This window comes from Dama dama, chromosome 20 (assembly GCF_033118175.1).
Source record: "Dama dama isolate Ldn47 chromosome 20, ASM3311817v1, whole genome shotgun sequence".
Classification (NCBI taxonomy): Eukaryota; Metazoa; Chordata; class Mammalia; order Artiodactyla; family Cervidae; genus Dama; species Dama dama.
The window spans coordinates 41,628,055-41,647,437 of record NC_083700.1 but is presented as its reverse complement, the minus strand read 5'-3'; the positions used below and the strand labels follow the sequence as shown (position 1 = coordinate 41,647,437).

Here is a 19,383-nt window from a genome sequence, read left to right as displayed (position 1 = left end):
AGTTCAGTCACTCAGTCGTGTCCGACTCTTTGTGACCCCATGAACTACAGCATGCCAGGCTTCCCTGTCCATCACCAACTCCCAGAGTTCACCCAAACTCATGTCCATTGAGTCTGTGATGCCATCCAACCATCTCATCCTCTGTCGTCCCCTTCTCCTCCTGCCCTCAATCTTTCCCAGCATTGGGGTCTTTTCAAATGAGTCAGCTCTTCACATCAGGTGGCCAAAGTTTTGAAGTTTCAGCTTCATCATCAGTCCTTCCAATGAATATTCAGGACTGATCTCCTTTAGGATGGACTAGTTGGATCTCCTTGCAGTCCAAGGGACTCTCAAGAGTCTTCTCCAACACCACAGTTCAAAAGCATCAATTCTTCAGCACTCAGCTTTCTTTATAGTCCAACTCTCACATCCATACATGACTATTGGAAAAACCATAGCCTTGACTAGACAGACCTTTGTTGACAAAGTAATGTCTCTGCTTTTTAATCTGCTGTCTATGTGGGTCATCACTTGCCTTCCAAGGAGTAAGCATCTTTTAATTTCATGACTGCAAGCACCATCTGCAGTGATTTTGGAGCCCCGCCAAATAAAGTCAGCCACTGTTTACACTGTTTCCCCATCTATTTGCCATGAAGTGATGGGACCAGATGCCATGATCATAGTTTTCTGAATGTTGAGCTTTAAGCCAACTTTTTCACTCTCCTTTTTCACTTTCATCAAGAGACTCTTTAGTTCTTCTTCAATTTCTGCCATAAGGGTGGTGTCATCTGCATATCTGAGGTTATTGATATTTCTCCCGGCAATCTTGATTCCAGTTTGTGCTTCTTCCAGCCCAGCGTTTCTCATGATTTACTGTGGAATTATTCTGTGTCAGACACTGTGCTAGGAAATATAAGGAATATAACTCATTGTCCCTATGCTTGAGGCGTGCATGTGCTCAGTCATGTCGGACTCTTTGTACAGACCCATGGACTAGAGCCACCAGTCTCCTCTGCCCATGGAATTTTTCAGGCAGGAATACTGGAATGGGTTGCCATTTCCTCCTCCAGGAATCTTCCCCGACCCAAGGACCAAACCCATGTCTCTTTCAGCTCCTTCACTGGCAGATTCTTTACCACAGAGCCACCTGGGAAGCCCTACACGTGAGGAGTCCACGCTAACTTGAAAAAAACAAATAATTAGAATGTGATGTGACAACTTTGATAACATGAAATAAGTATTTTGAGCGAATGAGATTTTACAAGTTTCAGCAACAAGGTGGTACTTTAAGTGAGTTTTGAATGATAAATAAACATTTAGAGAGTAAGAGGTCAGTCTTAAATGTCAATTATGAAGAAACGTATAAAACCCTTCAATGTGACTTGGAAAGTGGGGAGATTGCTTGATCAGGGGATAGTCTATAAATCCATAGCTGATGAAAGTGGCTTTTGGCCAAAGCAAAAAGGAAAATTAATTATGTATGAAATGAATCAGAGGTCAGTAGATAAAAGAGGTATTTCCAAACAGGGCATCTCGTTTTGACCATGGAGATGGAGATTAGGAGGTTAATTGAATAGAGCAGGAAATCGTAAGTGAAACCAACAAATTAGAAGATAACGTTTGAGACCAGTATCTGGAATAGCATTGATTTAGATTTTACATATGATTAGGTTTTATTTATCATAGATATCTGATAATAAAAGGAGCAGGTGTGTTGAAAGAGACAAGGGTGTGGACTCCCCTGGTGGCTCAGCGTCTGCCTACAATGTGGGAGACCTGGGTTCAATCCCTAGGTTGGGAAGATCTCCTGAAGAAGGAAATGGCAACCCACTCCAGTGTTCTTGCCTGGAAAATCCCATGGATGGAGGAGTCTGGTAGGCTACAGTCCATGGGGTTGCAAAGAGTTGGACACGACTGAGCGACTTCACTCACTGTTCACTTAGGGAATGGCATTCATTTAGATTTTACATATGATTAGGTTTTATTTGTTTATCATAGATATCTGGTAATAGAAGGAGCAGGTGTGTTTAAAGAGACAAAGGTGTGGTAGAAAGCAGGGTTGTGGATGGAATGGTTTTTTTAATTAACTGCGGTAGGGAGGAAAAATAGATTGGGGTACAAGTGAAGGAAAGATAAGAATTTTGGTTGAAACATATTGAGTGTGAGGTGCCTGTGGAATACCTATAAATAAATATAAACATTGAAACATAAATGTCCTGTTTACTCAGTTGTGAAATCAGAATGATTTATTTTGCCCTCCCTATTCCATAAGGATGTTGTAAGGCCTTCAAATAGAAATGAAATAGCCTTGAAAAATAGAAAACAATGTACAATGGAAGAAAAGTTCTTTATGTTATACTTGTTTGGTCCACATTTTCTAAGGAAGAATGATAGGAAAAGCTAATAATAAATTATTTATGCATTTTAACCACTTTACTGGGCCAGACTTTACCTGAAGAGCAACGATGTCATTTGAGTGTAAGAACTTATTACTTATATAAAGACATGTTTAACTTCTTTTTCAATGTATACTGCATCTTCCAAGAGTAAATTCTAATGGAGTTTGATAAAGATATTACAGATATTTATTTTTATTATTTTGGTTCATATTAGGGTGGAAGTTAATGAATGTCTTCTAAAGTAGCTTGGGAAACAAACAAAGTGTCACTGATCGAAGGAGCCTCAATTCTCTACTCAGCATGTCTTTATTGTGTTTGTGTGTGTGTGTCTATATATATAAAATGAGTTTTTTTTTAATAAAATTCATTTTTATTTGCTGTAGTTGTAGATTACATGCATCTTAACTACAGTAGCTTCTAGACCAAGGCAAGTGTTATACTCTTTCCTTGTGCTGTTTAGGTTTCCTGTGGTAGTTAATTTCATAAGAGGAGTTAAATTTCATGGAGCATACTACCTCTGCTCAATTCCAGTCAGATTCTAATGGTGCTGCTGAAAAGCTGTGTTAGCATTACAAGAGAATGTCCTCCAGACTCCAGGAAATGTAGGACAGGCCTCATAATAGGACCATGGCCCACAGATCAGGCAAGAATATGCTCTGAAGGCTGAGTCACAAAGCAGTAATTGGATTTGGCTCAGTTATAAAAAAGTCCTATTAGAGGCTTTTTGTTTTTGTTTTCAAGAGTAAGGGGGCAACTTAATCTTGACAACAACAACTTAATCTTGAGTTCCTCTGAAGAAAAAAATTACTGTTAATTTTAGGATGTTAATTTCTTTGCCATAATCTTAGTTTTTTGAATGTTGAGTTTTAAGCCAACTTTTTCAGTCTCTTCTTTCACTTTCATCAAGAGGCTTTTTAGTTCCTCTTTGCTTTCAGCCATAAGGGTGGTGTCATCTACATATCTGAGGTTATTGATAGTTCTCCTGGCAGTCTTGATTCCAGCTTGTGCTTTGTCCAGCCCAGCATTTTGTGTGATGGGCTCTGAATATAAGTTAAATAAACAAGGTGACAATATATAGCCTTGATGTACTCCTTTCCCAATTTTGAACCAGTCTGTTGTTCCATGTTCGGTTTTGTTGCTTCTTGACTGGGATACTGGTTTCACAGGAGGCAGGTAAGGTAGTCTGGTATTCCCATCTCTTTAAGAATTTTCCACAGTTTGTTGTGATCCACACTGTCAAAGGCTTTGGTGTAGTCAATAAGGCAGAAGTAGATGTTTCACTGGAATTCTCTAGCTTTTTCTATGATCTAACAATCTTGGCAATTTGATCTCTGCTTCCTCTGCTTTTTTCTAAATCCAGCTTGTATATATGGAAGTTCTCGGTTCATGTACTCTTGAAGCCTAGCTTGGAAGATTTTGAACATGACCTTGCTAGCATGTGAAAGAGTACAATTATGTGGTAGTTTGAACATTCTTTGGCATTGCCTTTCTTTGAGATTGGAATGAAAACTGACATTTTCCAGTCCTGTGGCCACTGCTGAGTTTTCAAGATTTGCTGGCATATTGAATGCAGCACTTTAAGAGCATCATCTTTTAGGATTTGAGATTACTCAGCTGGAATTCTATCACTTCTACTAGCTTTGATTATAGTGATGCTTCCTAAGGCCTGCTTGACTTTGCATTCTAGGATGTCTGGCTCTAGGTGAGTGATCATACCAACAAGTTTATCCAGGTCATTTAGATTTTTTTGTATAGTTCTTCCATGTATTTTTACTACCTCTTCTTAATATCTTCTGCTTCTGTTAGGTCCGTACCATTTCTGTCCTTTATTGTGCCTACTTTTGTATTTTGTATGAAATGTTCCCTTGGTATCACTTGCTCCTTGGAAGAAAAGCTTTGACAAATCTAGACAGCCTATTGAAAAACAGAGACATTACTTTGCCTGCCAAGGTCTGTATAGTCAAAGCTACGGTTTTTCCAGTAGTCATGTACGGATGTGAGATTTGGACCATAAAGATGGCTGAATGCCAAATCATTGATGCTTTTGAACTGTGGTGTTGGAGAAGACTCTTGAGAGTCCCTTGAACTGCAAGGAGAGCAAACCAGTCAATCCAAAAAGGAAATCAACTCTGAATATTCATTGGAAGTACTGATGATGAAACTGAAGCTCCAATACTTTGGCCACCTGATGCAAAGAGCTGACTCATTAGAAAAAACCCTGATGCTAGGAAAGATTGAAAGCAGGAAGAGAAGGGAACGACAGAGGATGAGATGGTTGGATTGGCATCACTGACTCAGTATACAAACTCCCAGAGTTTGAGCAAGCTCTGGGAGATGGTGAAGGACAGGGAGGCCTGTGTGCTGCAGTCCATGTGGTTGCAAAGTGTTGGATGCGACTGAGGAACTGAACAACAAATAGCTTAGGGATGTAGCTTGGTACTGAACTACATAGATGAGTATGATTTACCAGCAGATTTCTTGCAGCTCTCTTCCTGAGAACGCGTTCATAGTGACCGTATTGCTTCATATCTATAACTACTAGTGATGTTTTAAAGATGGTTATCATTATGAAAGTAATAGGAATGCATGACAAGGTACAACTTTATGTTCTTTTTATATTATTTTCAAGTCATGTTCAATAATAATAATTTATACTTGTAAAACTTATTTAGCAATCAGTGAACTGAGCTTCAAAGAGGATATGTTTTCTGTCAGTTAGTTTGATATTTTGGAGACAAGGCACACTGCAAACATGATTAAATTCTTCTAAACCTGATGAAGAGGGATATCGCATAATTTTCAGGTATGATTCAGAAAAAGTCAGCCTGGTAAAGTCAGTTTGTGGAGGATTTCCTTCTGATTGGTTATGTGGTAAACACTTTTCTGTTCTTTGTTCAAGAGATTGCCATCCATGGAGTTCATCATTTATAATTATTAACTAAAAGTTTGGTGAAGTTGGTTTTTTCTCCATAAGCTAATGTTTTCATTGTGTTTTTTCTGGTAGAAGTTCAACAATTCAACAGAACACATTTTATTAAGCTCAGGACCTTTTCTGAAGTGTCATTGATTATGACAAACTATCAGCTAAGAGATTTATGCTGATCTTACTCAATTTTAGAAACAAATCATTCCATGATCTAGATTTTAGTGTGGATACAGCCCACTAAACTGAATGATATGCAGTGCCTCTGAGCCTTTCTAGAAATGATTATTTGTAGCTATGAGAAATCAGAGATTAAGGCTTTGTGTCATCCTACAGCATCTAAGTTTTAATTACTGTTCCTTGTGTACTGTGCAAGGTAGACCACTTTATAGTAGCTTTTCTCATGGTCCACTTATCATGTGATGATGGAGAGGAAAAATATGCTTTATCTATAAACTGACATTATTTTATATTGTCATATAAGAACTCAAATTGTACATTTAGTAAAGTGCACAATCATACCTACCTTGTCAAGTTAGCAAGATGCCATTTTTAAATTTATTTATTTTTAATTGAAGGATAATTGCTTTACAGTATTATGTTGGTTTCTACCAAAAGGTGCCATTTTTTATTCTTTTTTAAAAGTATACATATTTCTAGAAAGCTTGGCTTTTAGAAACTATACAGTGTTGATGATTTTTTGTATTTGTTCTAACTTGAAGGGATACTTTTAGTTTTGCTGACAGTTGCATTCAGACTTAGCTTTTGCAGAAAAAAATTGGTAATCCTGAGCGCTAAGGAGACCAGATAGGGTTTTTAAAAAAATCTATTTAAGGATAATAAAGCTAAGGGATTATTACATGTAAAATTTACCTTAGTAGAAAAGCAATTGGTTTCATTTGTTGATGAACATAAGTATAATTTTATATTTATACTTTTAAAATAATTCTTCTATTTTAAATATTTGTACTTTTGATAGTAACTTGCAGATCTGAAGACTCTTTTCTTGATAGTACCAAGAATCAATTTTATGAAAATAAGATTTCATCAGAGAAAATACTTTGAATTATAAAGATGAAGTATATATATAAATATGGTGATAGGAACTATAGATAGAGATTTTGAGTTCATGATAAATCTTATCACAACCTTATCACTATATGAAATGTTGCATCTGGGCACTTATTATTTTCTTTTTCTTTTTTATCTCTACATATTGGTAATGCTCTAACACACTGTCATTTTCTGAATGCATAGATATAAGTGCAGGTGAAAGTAGTAAGTATTATGATTCAAGTACCACAAAAACAAATGTCACACAAACACAGTCAGACCATGATCATATTATTATTTAAATGACATAGATGTTTGTTAATGATCTGGTTAATTCAGAAAAATACCAGTTAAAGAGTTTACTTAGAATTAAAACTTTCTGAGCTTGGATTTCTTTGCTGATTGAATAAGTATGATTTTAAAATAGTCAGTGTTTCCCTCATAAAATTTATTTGTTGGACATTAAAAAAAAAACAGTGATTAGAGTAAGTTCTTATTTATTTCAGGCACAAACTGATAATTTATTAAGAAAACACTTTTAAACTAAGTGTTTACTGCAAATCACATTTTTAAACCTATATTGCCCCCATTGTAGTGACAGTAGTGAAATCTGTGCCTGCTCTGGCAGCACATACACTGTAACTGGATGTGGCGATGAACTCTTCCTTAGAAAACAATAAAGTGCTTTACAAGCTGTACATCTCACAAAAAAGCTGTGAACATCCAGGTTGTGAATTTAAATGATATCATATTACATTATTTCTCTGAAAGTAATGGAGACCCAAATATCCACTAGAGGCCATCTACAAAAAGTTCATTCATTTCTGAAACTGACTTTCTTCATACAAACTCTTGATGTACAAAATATTGGCTGAATATTTTTGTAGTGTGTGTACAATGACAAGTGAGTCCCCTAAATTTTCTAACTCTCAAAAGCAGAGGAGAACATATGTAAATGTTTCAAAGAGAAGACAGCATTGCAAAAGAACACAGAATGGTCATTAAATCATGCTAATATCTTTTTGTAGGTTAAAAAAATAAATTGTTAAATTTTAACAATTTCAAGATTGAGTTTTTCATCCTAAAATTTTAATGGTAAGATATTTGAGAATGATATTTCACTTGTGACATTTGAAATGAATTACTCTTAAGAATTATTTCTTTATACAATGCCTTATCTGATTTATTATATCCTTACTTTACAAAGGAAATGATGATATTATGTATATGTGAAACTAAACATTTACAACAATTTAAGTTATATATTGTTTATTATAGAATATACTTTTTTAAAGTATAAACCAACCCACACTGGTTTCCATAAAACTGCCTTAAGTATGTAGAAAGTACATCCAAACACAGTGACATGTTTCATATATATTGATTATATGTTTTTGGTGTTATTAACATAAGATATTATTAAAGCTCTGTTTTTTTGGTTACACCACTTCTGCACACAATGAATCAGGGCAACAAGGGCTTGTCTTCCCATCTTCTGTTCTGAATTATTTAAACATTTAACTTGGGCAACTCCCAAGTTTTCCCACAATTTTCTTTTGTACAAATCTTGCCAACAGCTCTTCAGAATTTATAAGTCTAGATGACATTACAAAAATTTAACTTTAAGAGTTTTCATATGTGCTTCATGTACTTTTAGAATCCTGGCATAAGGAGTTAATTATTGCCAGTTTTATGTAAAATTTAAGTTAAAACATTAATATAATCAATTATATAAGAACAAAATTTGAATGTGTAATAAATGAGTAGAATCAAGTACAGTTGTGACCAAGCTGCATCTTTGCAAGCAACCATATGTGTTGCTTACAGTGGAGTGAACAGAGCAGCTCATCCTTACTGAGTCAGTTTTAGGATTCCATTTCAGTGCTCCAATAAACTTGGGATAAAATAAAGACTCTATGTAAGAGCTCTGGTTTGATTTTCTTTTTAGTTTATAATGCTTATGTAAAGGAGTAGGTTGAGAAGATACTTCTTTCTTGACCACTCTTGAAAAGTGACCCATAATGATTACTGAGATTAAACTTCAGTGTATTTTATAAAAAAATATTACTTACTTTCACAGAAGTGAAGAGATACAATTGCACAATGGTGGTTACAATGGTAGAAATACGTATTGCCAATAAAGTGTTAGCAAGAGATTTAAAAATGACTGTACAGCACCGCATCAGAGAATCGTATAACAGCAAAATGATTAATATTATTTTCTCATATAAATAAGATCTTTAAATCTGTTTTAGAAATAAATGATGGGAAAGTGTTTTCTCCCCTAATTCCTACCAAAATATTTTCTGATGTGGAGCAAAACACAGTAAAAAATGACAGATTAAAAAAAAAAAAGACATTCATGCATTTAAGCCACCATTAATCTCTGACTCTAATATAAGGCAGATCATTAATCTTTTGTAAAAGTATGACTTTAGCCACTTAAGCTCTTTTTAGTGCTTTTCATGACAAGGACATGATAGGCCTTGTAAATTAAGTTAAGATGTGTTTCCAACAGGTTAATTTATACAAGTTCAGATGTTTTTTGAAACACCAACTTTATAATAAAAAAATGCTTTGGAGAAATGATGAACGTTATAATAAAGAGAAAACAGAAGGGGTCCTATAGAGTTGATCACAAATGACACTGTTTAGATTGATGACAACAAATTACATTTGCTTATGTGTCATCCTCAGTCTTAATGATGTGGAAAAGGGTGACATTGAATAGGACCTGGTGACCATTGTTCCAGGCATAAAGAGCTCTATCTCTTGCATTGTAGTCAAGCATGGATATGTGAAAGTATTGGTTATGAAAGGGAATGTCCGTGTACTCATATGTGGAGGTTTTGGTGGAATAGGAATAATACACCTTGGCTCCAGTTAAGTGGGAGTTGGTGACATACAGTGTCCCACAGATCATGAAGGATTCCCCTGCACTTCTCTTGGGATAGCCAGTGTTCCAGCTCTTCATCACCTCCAGTGTATCTTGGTTAAGTTGGCTGATGACAATATTGCCTGCATTCTGGTTAGTTGCATACACAGCCCACAGCCCGATTTCATCAGCCATTAAGTCGATGTCAGAGAACCCACCCCATGTGTAAGGGTAAACGTTGTGAAAACCCGCATATTCCAGGCTTCGTTGGGCAAGTACTCTCCCCATATCAAAGCTGTATTTGATGATGATGTTACTCTGATACTTGTTAAAATAGAGTGAGCCATTGTAGACGACATGGTTAGTTCCTGCCCACTTGAAAGGGAGGTTGTATGTTCTTGATTCAGCGCCACTGACAAAGTCAGCAATTGATTTGTACTCACGGACAATTTTATTGTTGGTATAACTGTCCATGTACCAGACCTGGAAAAAAGGGGGAAAATGGAATAATTAAATTATATACTTTTTTGAGAATTCCAAAATAAAGACACTAAGAATTAGGACATGTTAATATTAGCATGCTCTGGAATGTTCTTTTCCCACTTAACTGCTGCAGTGTGATGGTACTGCAGACTTTGACAAAAAACAGTGGCATGGGCTACATGGAAAGGAATAATGTACTGTCTTGAAGCTGACTTGCTTTTTTGTCCTTTTTTTGTTGTTTTTAAAGTTTTCGATCATTTGGTGCTTATCACTGAGTGAACCATATATCAATGCAAAACACATCACTTTGTTCATTTACCTGATCAACTTGATTAGTGATAATTGCAAAAATTGTCACATTTTGGAAAATTTGTTTATTCCTTCCCTTGCTCTGAAAAATATATGGTCTAATTTTGTGCATTCAACTTATTTTCCCTTTATGGATACCACAGAACCTTCTAGTAATAATTGTTCATTGGATCAGCCTATAGGTACAACCACCTTTTAATGAAATAATTTTACTAACTAAGCTACTAAACTTAATTGGATATAACTTGTTTGGATATAACTCTTGAGAATCCTAATGTATACTGAGTTCAGTAATAGAACGTTAGTAGAGCCACAGTATGTTTCTAATATGTTGATTTTCTTAATATGGATATTGCCAGATACCCTTAAAGTTTCAGCACTGTTTTCTTTAAAATTACCCCTAGATTCTAGGAATATATGGCTTGTTTAGTGAATTGGTTAACTCTTGAGATTTTTACTTATTTAGTGTTTTTTTTCTTTTTTTTAACACTAAGGAACAAATTATAGGAGTATACAGAGAATTTTGTCCACTTATAATTAGCCATTTAAAAGCATAAAACAGGTCTAAAATCAGTAAAAATTAGGCTCACTATACTGATACATTATAGGATAGAACATTTCACTAAAGTAAGTTTGCCTTATATCTGTGGATATGTTAATATTATCAAGCTGAAAATATTTGCAAACAGTGTAGTACTTTTCAAGTAGAAATTGATGTCCTTGAGAACAAGTGAATAGTCTAGTAGACATAAAATTTAATAAAACATAATTCTAAGCAGAGGTATTTGAGGAAGCAACATACCCTGTTATTTTTCTCAGATGCTAAAGGATCTGTCATCCAAGCACCAAATCGGGTTCCAGATGTCTTGACTGTAATTGGGCCTGTGATTTTCATCAGTTTGCCACAGGCTGAAAATAGAGTAATATAAATATGTTGGGTGAAAATGGCCAATGATTCCAACACACATATTTACACCAACAGCAAAGAAATTAATCCTAAAACAAAACAAAGAATTAATATCACTTATTCTAAATAAATGATCATTCATGTTGGGTGCTAAGATTTAACTATAATTTGAATCACAAGTAGTGGCTTTCAGTTTCAGTGCTTACTGAAACTCCAAAGTGTGGAGTTTTAAAACGGGTAATCATTTCTATAATCTGGACAGAAATAAATGAAGAAAGTCATTATCATTTTACCAATTCAGCTGCTGAATCAGATAGTTAAACTATCCATGGACCTGTTTACCTGATCTGCAGCTCAGCTTCCCCTTACCTGACCCTCTCTCCTCATGCTTTGAGACTTTGGACTACTTTTGTAAGCCAGAAAGTATTCTATAAGCTGATTTTCAGTTTCTACTGGTAAATGAGGAGCTCCTGTGAAAGTTATTTTTATAGGATATAATAATAAAGCTGTAATCACAGTCTGCCTGAAGTTTTGAAGGGTAAAACGCCTTTAGGTCTAGTAGAGCAGCCCTAAGCTTTCATACAAGGGAAAAAAAATCCCTCAGAAGTCAAGCCCCCAGACCCTGTAGTCCCACGCCACGAAAGGTACAGAGTATCAATTGATATAATAAATGATAAAAATTAATGACTTTGTTGAAAAATTATACTTTTTATCACTCCAGTTATGAATAAAATCTTAGGAAGAGCTTGGACATCTTAAGTGTCAAAGTCTAAACCAAAAAGGAACCCAGCCATTTTGTGAAATTTTTTTTTTAACAGCAAAATTTAAAAGTGATTTATCATACACATTCTGAGTGTTTATCAATTTTGACTTTGGTCTAAACAAAGAAATATTATTTCCTATCCATTTATATCACTTTTTCCTTTCTGTTCTTTTTTTCCACTTAAAAAATTGTTCTATATGGCCCATGCTGCTTATCCACCTCTGCCTGTCCTTAGAATTGATAAAATTCTCCTTAGTACCTGTTGGTTCCTGTGTGTTTGGAAAGAAAAGAATAGATCCCCAAAGCAAATAAAGGGCAAAACTAATTGTAGCTTAGGACTTATCTTGGCTAATTTTTCTCTATGTATGTTCGTCATAAGAATAATTTATAAGTGGCAGAATACTAAGCATGCAGCTAGAAAGATGATAAATAATATTATATTTTGTTCTATTACTTCACTGATAACTACACAGTAAGTAATCTTCAGCTTTTTATAAAGTCTAAGCTGAAGATATTTCTTCTTCTTTTTTTTTTTTTTTGAGAAAACTCGATGTGATAGCATCTTTGTACATTTTATATAAATGAATTACTTTATAATTTCCCAAGACTGGATAAACTGAGCCAATCAGAAGTCGAGTGGCATTATCTATATTGAATAGCAAGATTGTTGGTTAAACCTATTAGCTCAAGATGGTATAAACTCATGAACAGTATGTGAGTGAAACAGTATCAGTTTGAACTAGAAAGAGGTAAATATATCCTGGGTTGTGTTGTGCTTAGCATGTCTGACTCTTTACAACCCCATGGACCGTAGCCAGCCAGGCTCCTCTGTCCATGACATTTTCCAGTCAAGAATACTGGAGAGGGTTGTCATCTCCTCCTCCAGGGGATCTTCCTGACCAAGGGAATGAACCCAGGTCTCCCGCATTGCAGGCAGATTCTTTACCATGGCACCATGTGGGAAGCCCCAAATGTATCTTGAAAGAGAATAAGTTGAATGTATTCTCTGAATGCACTCAGTAAGTGAAAACTATATAGTCTTTAATGGTGGCTTACATAAATATTTGTAAAGGCACAGATGATAAGTGCATGAAAATTTAAAGTATAAGTACATTGAGATAGATAGAAAGACATCCCTTTTACTAAAAAAACAGCACAAGTACAATATGTGGCTTCCTCCTTAGGCATGAACAATAAATTATTTCATTGAACAAAACATAAATATCAAATGTAGGTGAAATATGAAAAGTAACTGACATAAGATGATAGTGCTTTTATTGCCTTTATTTTGTAAGATCTCATCAAAATGATGGGAAAGGAGTAAAATGTAGGGGTAGGGGTCAAAGTAAAGAGAATGGTACAAAAGCCATGAGTGGAGAAGAAATTTTTAACAAATTTCTAGAAGGCAGAAAGTGATGGAGAGTGGTTAATTAATTAAAGGTGTAGGATTAAATGAGATGCAGTCATGTCTATGCAAAGGAGATAAGAGCTGAGGATGGAGCTGCTCTGCTCTGAAGAAAAGTAAGGGACTCAGCCTCTAAGAGCACTCAAAATGGCAGTGCAGGAAGATCCTGAACTCACCTTTTTCCATGGATATAGCACATCTGCAACTACATGTGGAATAGTTCCAATGGAGTATTATTCCCTTGGAAAGGGATCTGAAAGCTGAATGAACAGAGCCTCCACAACAAAGGGTAAGAGGACAGCATTGAGATGGGTAGAAGAGGCAGAGGTGGGCCTCTTGACAAGGGAAAAACAAAGCACCAGATTAAAAAGTTCATGGACCATCGGTGAAGAGGATCCACTTCCTGATCTTTAAGCATCTTCTGGAGGTGTGTAAAGCAATTGGGATACTACCTGTGGATTGAGACATTGGTGGGAGCAATTTTGCAATCTCAGGCCACCTTGCCGAGGGCAATGCTGGTGGTTGCCATTTTGAAGTTCTTTCTCTAACCTGTTAGTGCCAGTGGGTGCAGAGAAGGTGACTGTTGCTTTTCACTCTAGCCATGCACACACAATATTGAATTATAATTTAAAAGTTAATATAGTTGCAAAAACTTAAAAGTGGACATTAAAAAAGCAAAAGTCACATATATATACTGCCTATTGAAAAATCATTCCCAGATTTTTATTTGCCATGCTTCCTTTCAGGTCTTGGAGGTAGTTGGAAATTGAAGATGCAAATAGTCTCCAGATTTGGAAGCTGTGAATACTCTGCATTTTAATTTGATTTCAGTACTGTAAGCACTAGATTGAATTTGTGTTCTCTAAACTTCTTGCTCAGTTTTACAATTAATAATGCAATCTCTCTTCAGTTTTTTTATCTTAAAAAGGTAGAATCCATATTATGAATTTTAACATTCATCAGTCACTTCATATAAGTGTTAAGATAAGCTAGTAAGTGATAACATTGGTTAATACATTTGCAGGAGCTGTACTAAAAGGTACTGATCATGTGATTCCAGTAGAATTGTTTTTTTGTTTCAGAATAGTAGGTGATTATGACCTTGGAAGAAAATGTGCCTATTAAATATCTATTCTCTATAGAAGGAATAATTAGTTTAAAATGTCTCAAAAAATATCTTTCAAAGGTGAATAACATTTCATGATTATTAAAAAAGAAGATACAAAGAATCTCAGATGCCAGTTTAAATTAGTTCTGGAGATAGATCAATATAATGTTCCAAATATGAAACATAAATGTAAGATAATGTTCATCCCCACAAAACTTTATACCCAGAGGAAATGAACAAATGGTAATACAATCAGTAATAAATTATGATGATGTCGGACTGTTTTAATACTGAAAGTGAATAGAGATTTTGTAGTTATAAAGTTTAATATAACATTTTGGATGGACAGACCATAAAGTTAAACCTCAAACTGGGGTTTTTAACCTGTCTTCTCAGCAAAATTGACCCGGTTGCTGTAGGTGGCCTCCAGACTGGACAGGTGGCCTGAAGACTTGGACAAAGCAAGAAGCTGCAAAGCTCATATTTCCTTCAGTCATATGCATACTTTAGATGTTAAGTTGTTTTCTGGGTTTAAATGATCCTCTGAATAACTTATATTGACATAACTTTAATGTCAATTGAGTTGGACAGCTTAGTAAAATTTGCATAAGAATGCTCTTTGGGACTGGGATTCTCACCATGAATCTTATGAATCAACATTTCTAGAAACTGATAACACTTTGGTGGTTTGAGGTATCTTGGCTTCTGAAGCGTTTGGCTCTAACCCAGCATTGTATCTATATGGCAAAGAGATCCTGCTAAGCCTTATAGTGTTTAGACCAGGAATTAACAAAGAAATTGCACCAGAGGATTAAGTCATTTGACTTTGCTTTCCTCTAGCAGCAGTAGTATTTTTCTCTGAAATATGGTAGAGGGTGAAATAAATAGTTAACGATTTAAATGTGAAATAAGTATTTTTGAACAACCATTTACTGAGAATTTACTATGTACCAGGACTGTGCTAGATACTGAGGGTGTAAGGTGAACAGGAAGACAAAATAGGTTCATATGTTCTAGCTTCTCAAAATATGATTGTTTACATGCTATCCTTTCTGTTCCTCTTCTTTTCCTTTTTTGAATTCCACTGGCAAGAAAAGTTAAGTAGAGTTTATTTCAGGCCAAAACTATTTGGAGAAAAAAAGATGTAGCATTGAGTGCACTAAATAGCTGTTGATGATAAATAAAATTTATAGAAGTTCAGCCCTGGGTACTGAACTATATAGTAACACTTCTTTCATTAACACAGCCTTCTTAAATACTAGAAATTTATCTCATTTTAAGCCACATTTACTTGTACTCTTCTTCAAAACGTACCCATGAATGGTCAAACATAGAAACAGGCAGATTCAGCTAATCTGTGTTTTGTTTTCTATAAAAAATCAAGGTGAGAGTCTTGAAAGGATGAGTTAAATGGAGTTATATTTCTTATTATGTCTAACTACATTTGATAAGGGTAGTGGTCTTATCTGTGTGGAAATAACTTATGTCTTTTATCTAGTAAATCAATATAAATTTACAAATATTTAACTCTGGGAGATTTCAGTGACTAGGTTTTTAAGTTAGATGAAAAGCATTTTCAAAATATGCCTGCGAAACTGTGTTAGCTCTGGTTTCAAATAAAAATGTTTTGTATCTAGCCTGGCAAGGACCGATCCTGTGAATACTTCAGAACTTTGTGTTTTGTGTACAGAGTTTTCTCTGTATATCCTTCTCCGTCATGTTCCTCCATGTCTATTACCCACTACCTGTCTCCTCTCTCCTTAGTGACTCACAATGACCCGTGTCAGAGTTTGTCTTTCTGGTACCATTCGGAATTTGAGCTCAGCCCACCACAAGTCTTAATCCCAAAGTGACAGCCTTTCAGTAAGCCAGTTTTTGTAGTATTAATGTAAAAAGTACACTTGAAGCGAAGAATTCACTTTTTTGTTTTGTTGAACAAAGTTAGTGGAGGTGATGAAATTCCAGTTGAGCTATTCCAAATCCTAAAAGATGATGCTGTGAAAGTGCTGCACTCATATGCCAGCAAATCTGGAAAATTCAGCAGTGGCCACAGAACTGGAAAAGGTCAGCTTTCATCCCAATCTCAAAGAAAGGCAATGACAAAGAATGCTCAAACAACCACACAGTTGCACTTGTCTCACAGGCTAGCAAAGTAATGCTCAAAATTCTCCAAGCCAGGCTTCAACAGTATGTGAACCATGAACTTCCAGATGTTCAAGCTGGATTTAAAAAAAGGCAGAGGAACCAGAGATCAAATTGCCAACATCCATTGGATCATTGAAAAAGCAAGAGCGTTCCAGATGCCAACGCCTTTGACTATGTGGATCACAACAAATTATGGAAAATTCTTCAAGAGATGGGAATACCAGAGCTCCTTACTGCCTCCTGCGAAATCTGTATGCAGGTCAAGAAGCAACAGTTAGAACTAGACATGGAAGAACAGACTGGTTCCAAATTGGGAAAGGAATATGTCAAGGCTGTATATTGTCACCCTGCTTATTTGACTTATATGCAGAGTACATCATGCAAAATGCTGGGCTGGATGAATCACTAGCTGGAATCAAGATTGCCTTGCCGGGAGAAATATCAGTAACCTCAGGGTCTTTTCCAGTGAGTCAGTTCCTCGCATATCTGAGGTTGAATGGCATCACCTTCGCAATGGACATGATTTTGAGTAAGCTCTGGGAATTGGTGATAGACAGGGAAGCCTGGAGTGCTGCTGTCCATGGGGTCGCAAAGAGTTGGACCTGACTGAGCCACTGAACTGAACTGAGAATAATGAGAAAGACAGTAATGAGAAAGACATAACACCTCTGTTCTGGTGAAGCTTACATTTTGATGGGAAGAGTGAGAAAATAAATGAAAAATAAGCAACCTAGCTAATAGATCACATAGGAATAAATTTAGTGTATATTTAAGTAGAATAATTTGATAAAGAGGGACAGGGGAACTGCTTTAGATGGGTGGGTAGGGAATACCTTTCAAAGAAGGTGATGTTTAATTTGGGATCTAATTGACAAGGAGGAAGCTATGGATCCTTGAAGAGAGATGTTTAGACAGTGAGTCAACTAGAGGAAGGCAGGATTCTAAAGTAATTGGAGGCATGGTTTAAGAAATCTGCCTGGATTTGAATTCTGATTTTATCACTCACTCCCTGGGGGTCTTGAACAGTTGTTAACCTCTCAGTGTCTGGTGGGTAACAGCAGTAATAAAACCTAACTCAAATAGTTATTGGGAGGATTATATAAAAATATATGCCAAGTGTTTTGATTAGTGTTTGATACACAGTTAATTGACTAATAAATGTTAGCCATTATTATAGTTCAAATCTTAGCTATTATTATTGTTCTTGCAAAGGAACTGAATTTGAATATGCTTGGTGAATTAAAAGGGAAACTGAATTAAAAATGAAGAAGGCCAGTGTATCCAGAGAAAACTTGGAAAAGTAGAAGGTGAGGTTGTAGAAGTGAATAGAATAAAGCTTTGCAAAATCACAGTAAGTATTTGAATTTTATTCTAGGTGTAATGGAAAGCTGTTGGAGGATTTTAAGAAAATGGGAAAGTGACAAAATGTGAGTTGCATTTAAAAAAGATCACTCTAGTTATACGTGGAAAATTAATTGTAGAGGAGATAAAGTATAGGCAAAGAGACCCATTGAATGTTTTCACATGGGACAGATGAGAGACAATGAAAATGGTGATGAAGACTGGATGAAACATAAGCTGTAATCAAGACTGTCAGGAGAAATATCAATAACCTCAGATATGCAGATGACACCACCCTTATGGCAGAAAGTGAAGAACTAAAGAAACTCTTGATGAAAGTGAAAGAGGAGAGAGAAAAAGTTAGCTTAAAACTCAATATTCAGAAAACTAAGATCATGGCATCTGGTCCCATCACTTCATGGCAAATAGATGGGGAAACAATGGAAACAGTGACATACTTTATTTTGGGGGGCTTGAAAATCACTGCAGATGGTGACTGCAGCCATGACATTAAAAGACGCTTACTCCTTGGAAGAAAAGTTATGACCAAACTAGACAGCATATTAAAAAGCAGAGACATTACTCAAAGTAATGTCTAGTCAAAGCTCTGGTTTTTCCAGTAGTCGTGCATGGATGTGAGAGTTGGACTATAAAGAAAGCTGAGCACTGAAGAACTGATGCTTTTGAACTGTGGTGTTGGAGAAGACTCTTGAGAGTCCCTTGGACAGCAAGGAGATCCAACCAGTCCATCCTATTTCCTATTCAGGAAATCAGTCCTGGATAGTCATAGGAAGGACTGATGTTGAAGCTGAAACTCCAATATTTTGGCCACTTGATGTGAAGAGGTGACTCATTTGAAATGTTCCTGATGCTGGAAAAGATTGAAGGTGGGAGGAGAGGGGATGGCAGAGGATGAAATGGTTGGATGGCATCACCAACTCAATGAACATGAGTTTGAGTAGACGCCAGGTGTTGGTGATGGACAGGGAGGCCTGGCGTGCTGCCGTCCATTGGGCCGCAAGGAGTCGGATATGACTGTGCAACTGAACTGAATGAAGATGGAGAAAATTAGATGTATTTAGGTTATATGTATTTTTTTCTTTCTTGGATAAAGTCAATAGGACCAGGCTTTGGATTAGATGTTAGAATGAGAAGTAAAAAGAGAAATTAAAGAAAATCTCAAATTGAAAAATAATTGAGATATTGGCTTGTTCAGATGGTCAGATTATAGGGTCATTTACTTAGATTAAATGCTCAGGAAGGAATGGGTTTGGAAGCAAAACTCAATAATTCTGTATGGGTTATTTTATGTTGTTTCATGACTATTATCCTTACCAGAGGAGAGGTAGAGATGACAGTATACAAATCTAGATAGCAGACACCCTTCTGAGACAGTTTCCAGAGTCTTCACACTGATATTAGTGAAAGCCAGAGCCTTGGAGAGAGGGCACACACAAAGAAGAGGAAAGCATATAGAACAGAGTTCTGGAAAATCACAGTATTTATCGCCCCTAGTAAAGGAGCCCAATAAGAAGCTATGAATGGAATAGGGAAAATAGTGTATTGTTAAGAAATCCTAAAGAAGAACATGTTTTAAGGATGACGTACTGACCTTAGGGGAATACAGAAATTGTTCAGAAATAATCAAAGAAATGATCATGGAATTTAGCAGCGAGAAATCATTCATGATTCG

The 19,383-nt window shown here is 35.9% G+C and overlaps 1 protein-coding gene across 2 annotated transcripts in view; it reads right to left on the bottom strand.

Moving 5' to 3' along the window:
• Positions 1-8,948: 8,948 nt before the first annotated feature.
• Positions 8,949-19,383, bottom strand: part of OLFM3 (olfactomedin 3) — a 45,699-nt gene continuing 35,264 nt past the window's right edge. For both annotated transcript variants that reach the window (XM_061119974.1, XM_061119975.1), the window contains 2 exons: positions 10,824-10,930; positions 8,949-9,712 (listed from right to left, as the gene is read on the bottom strand). In XM_061119974.1, the coding sequence (XP_060975957.1) occupies positions 9,035-9,712; positions 10,824-10,930 (785 nt within the window). In that variant the 3' untranslated portion in view covers positions 8,949-9,034. The remainder of the gene's footprint in view (positions 9,713-10,823; positions 10,931-19,383) is intronic.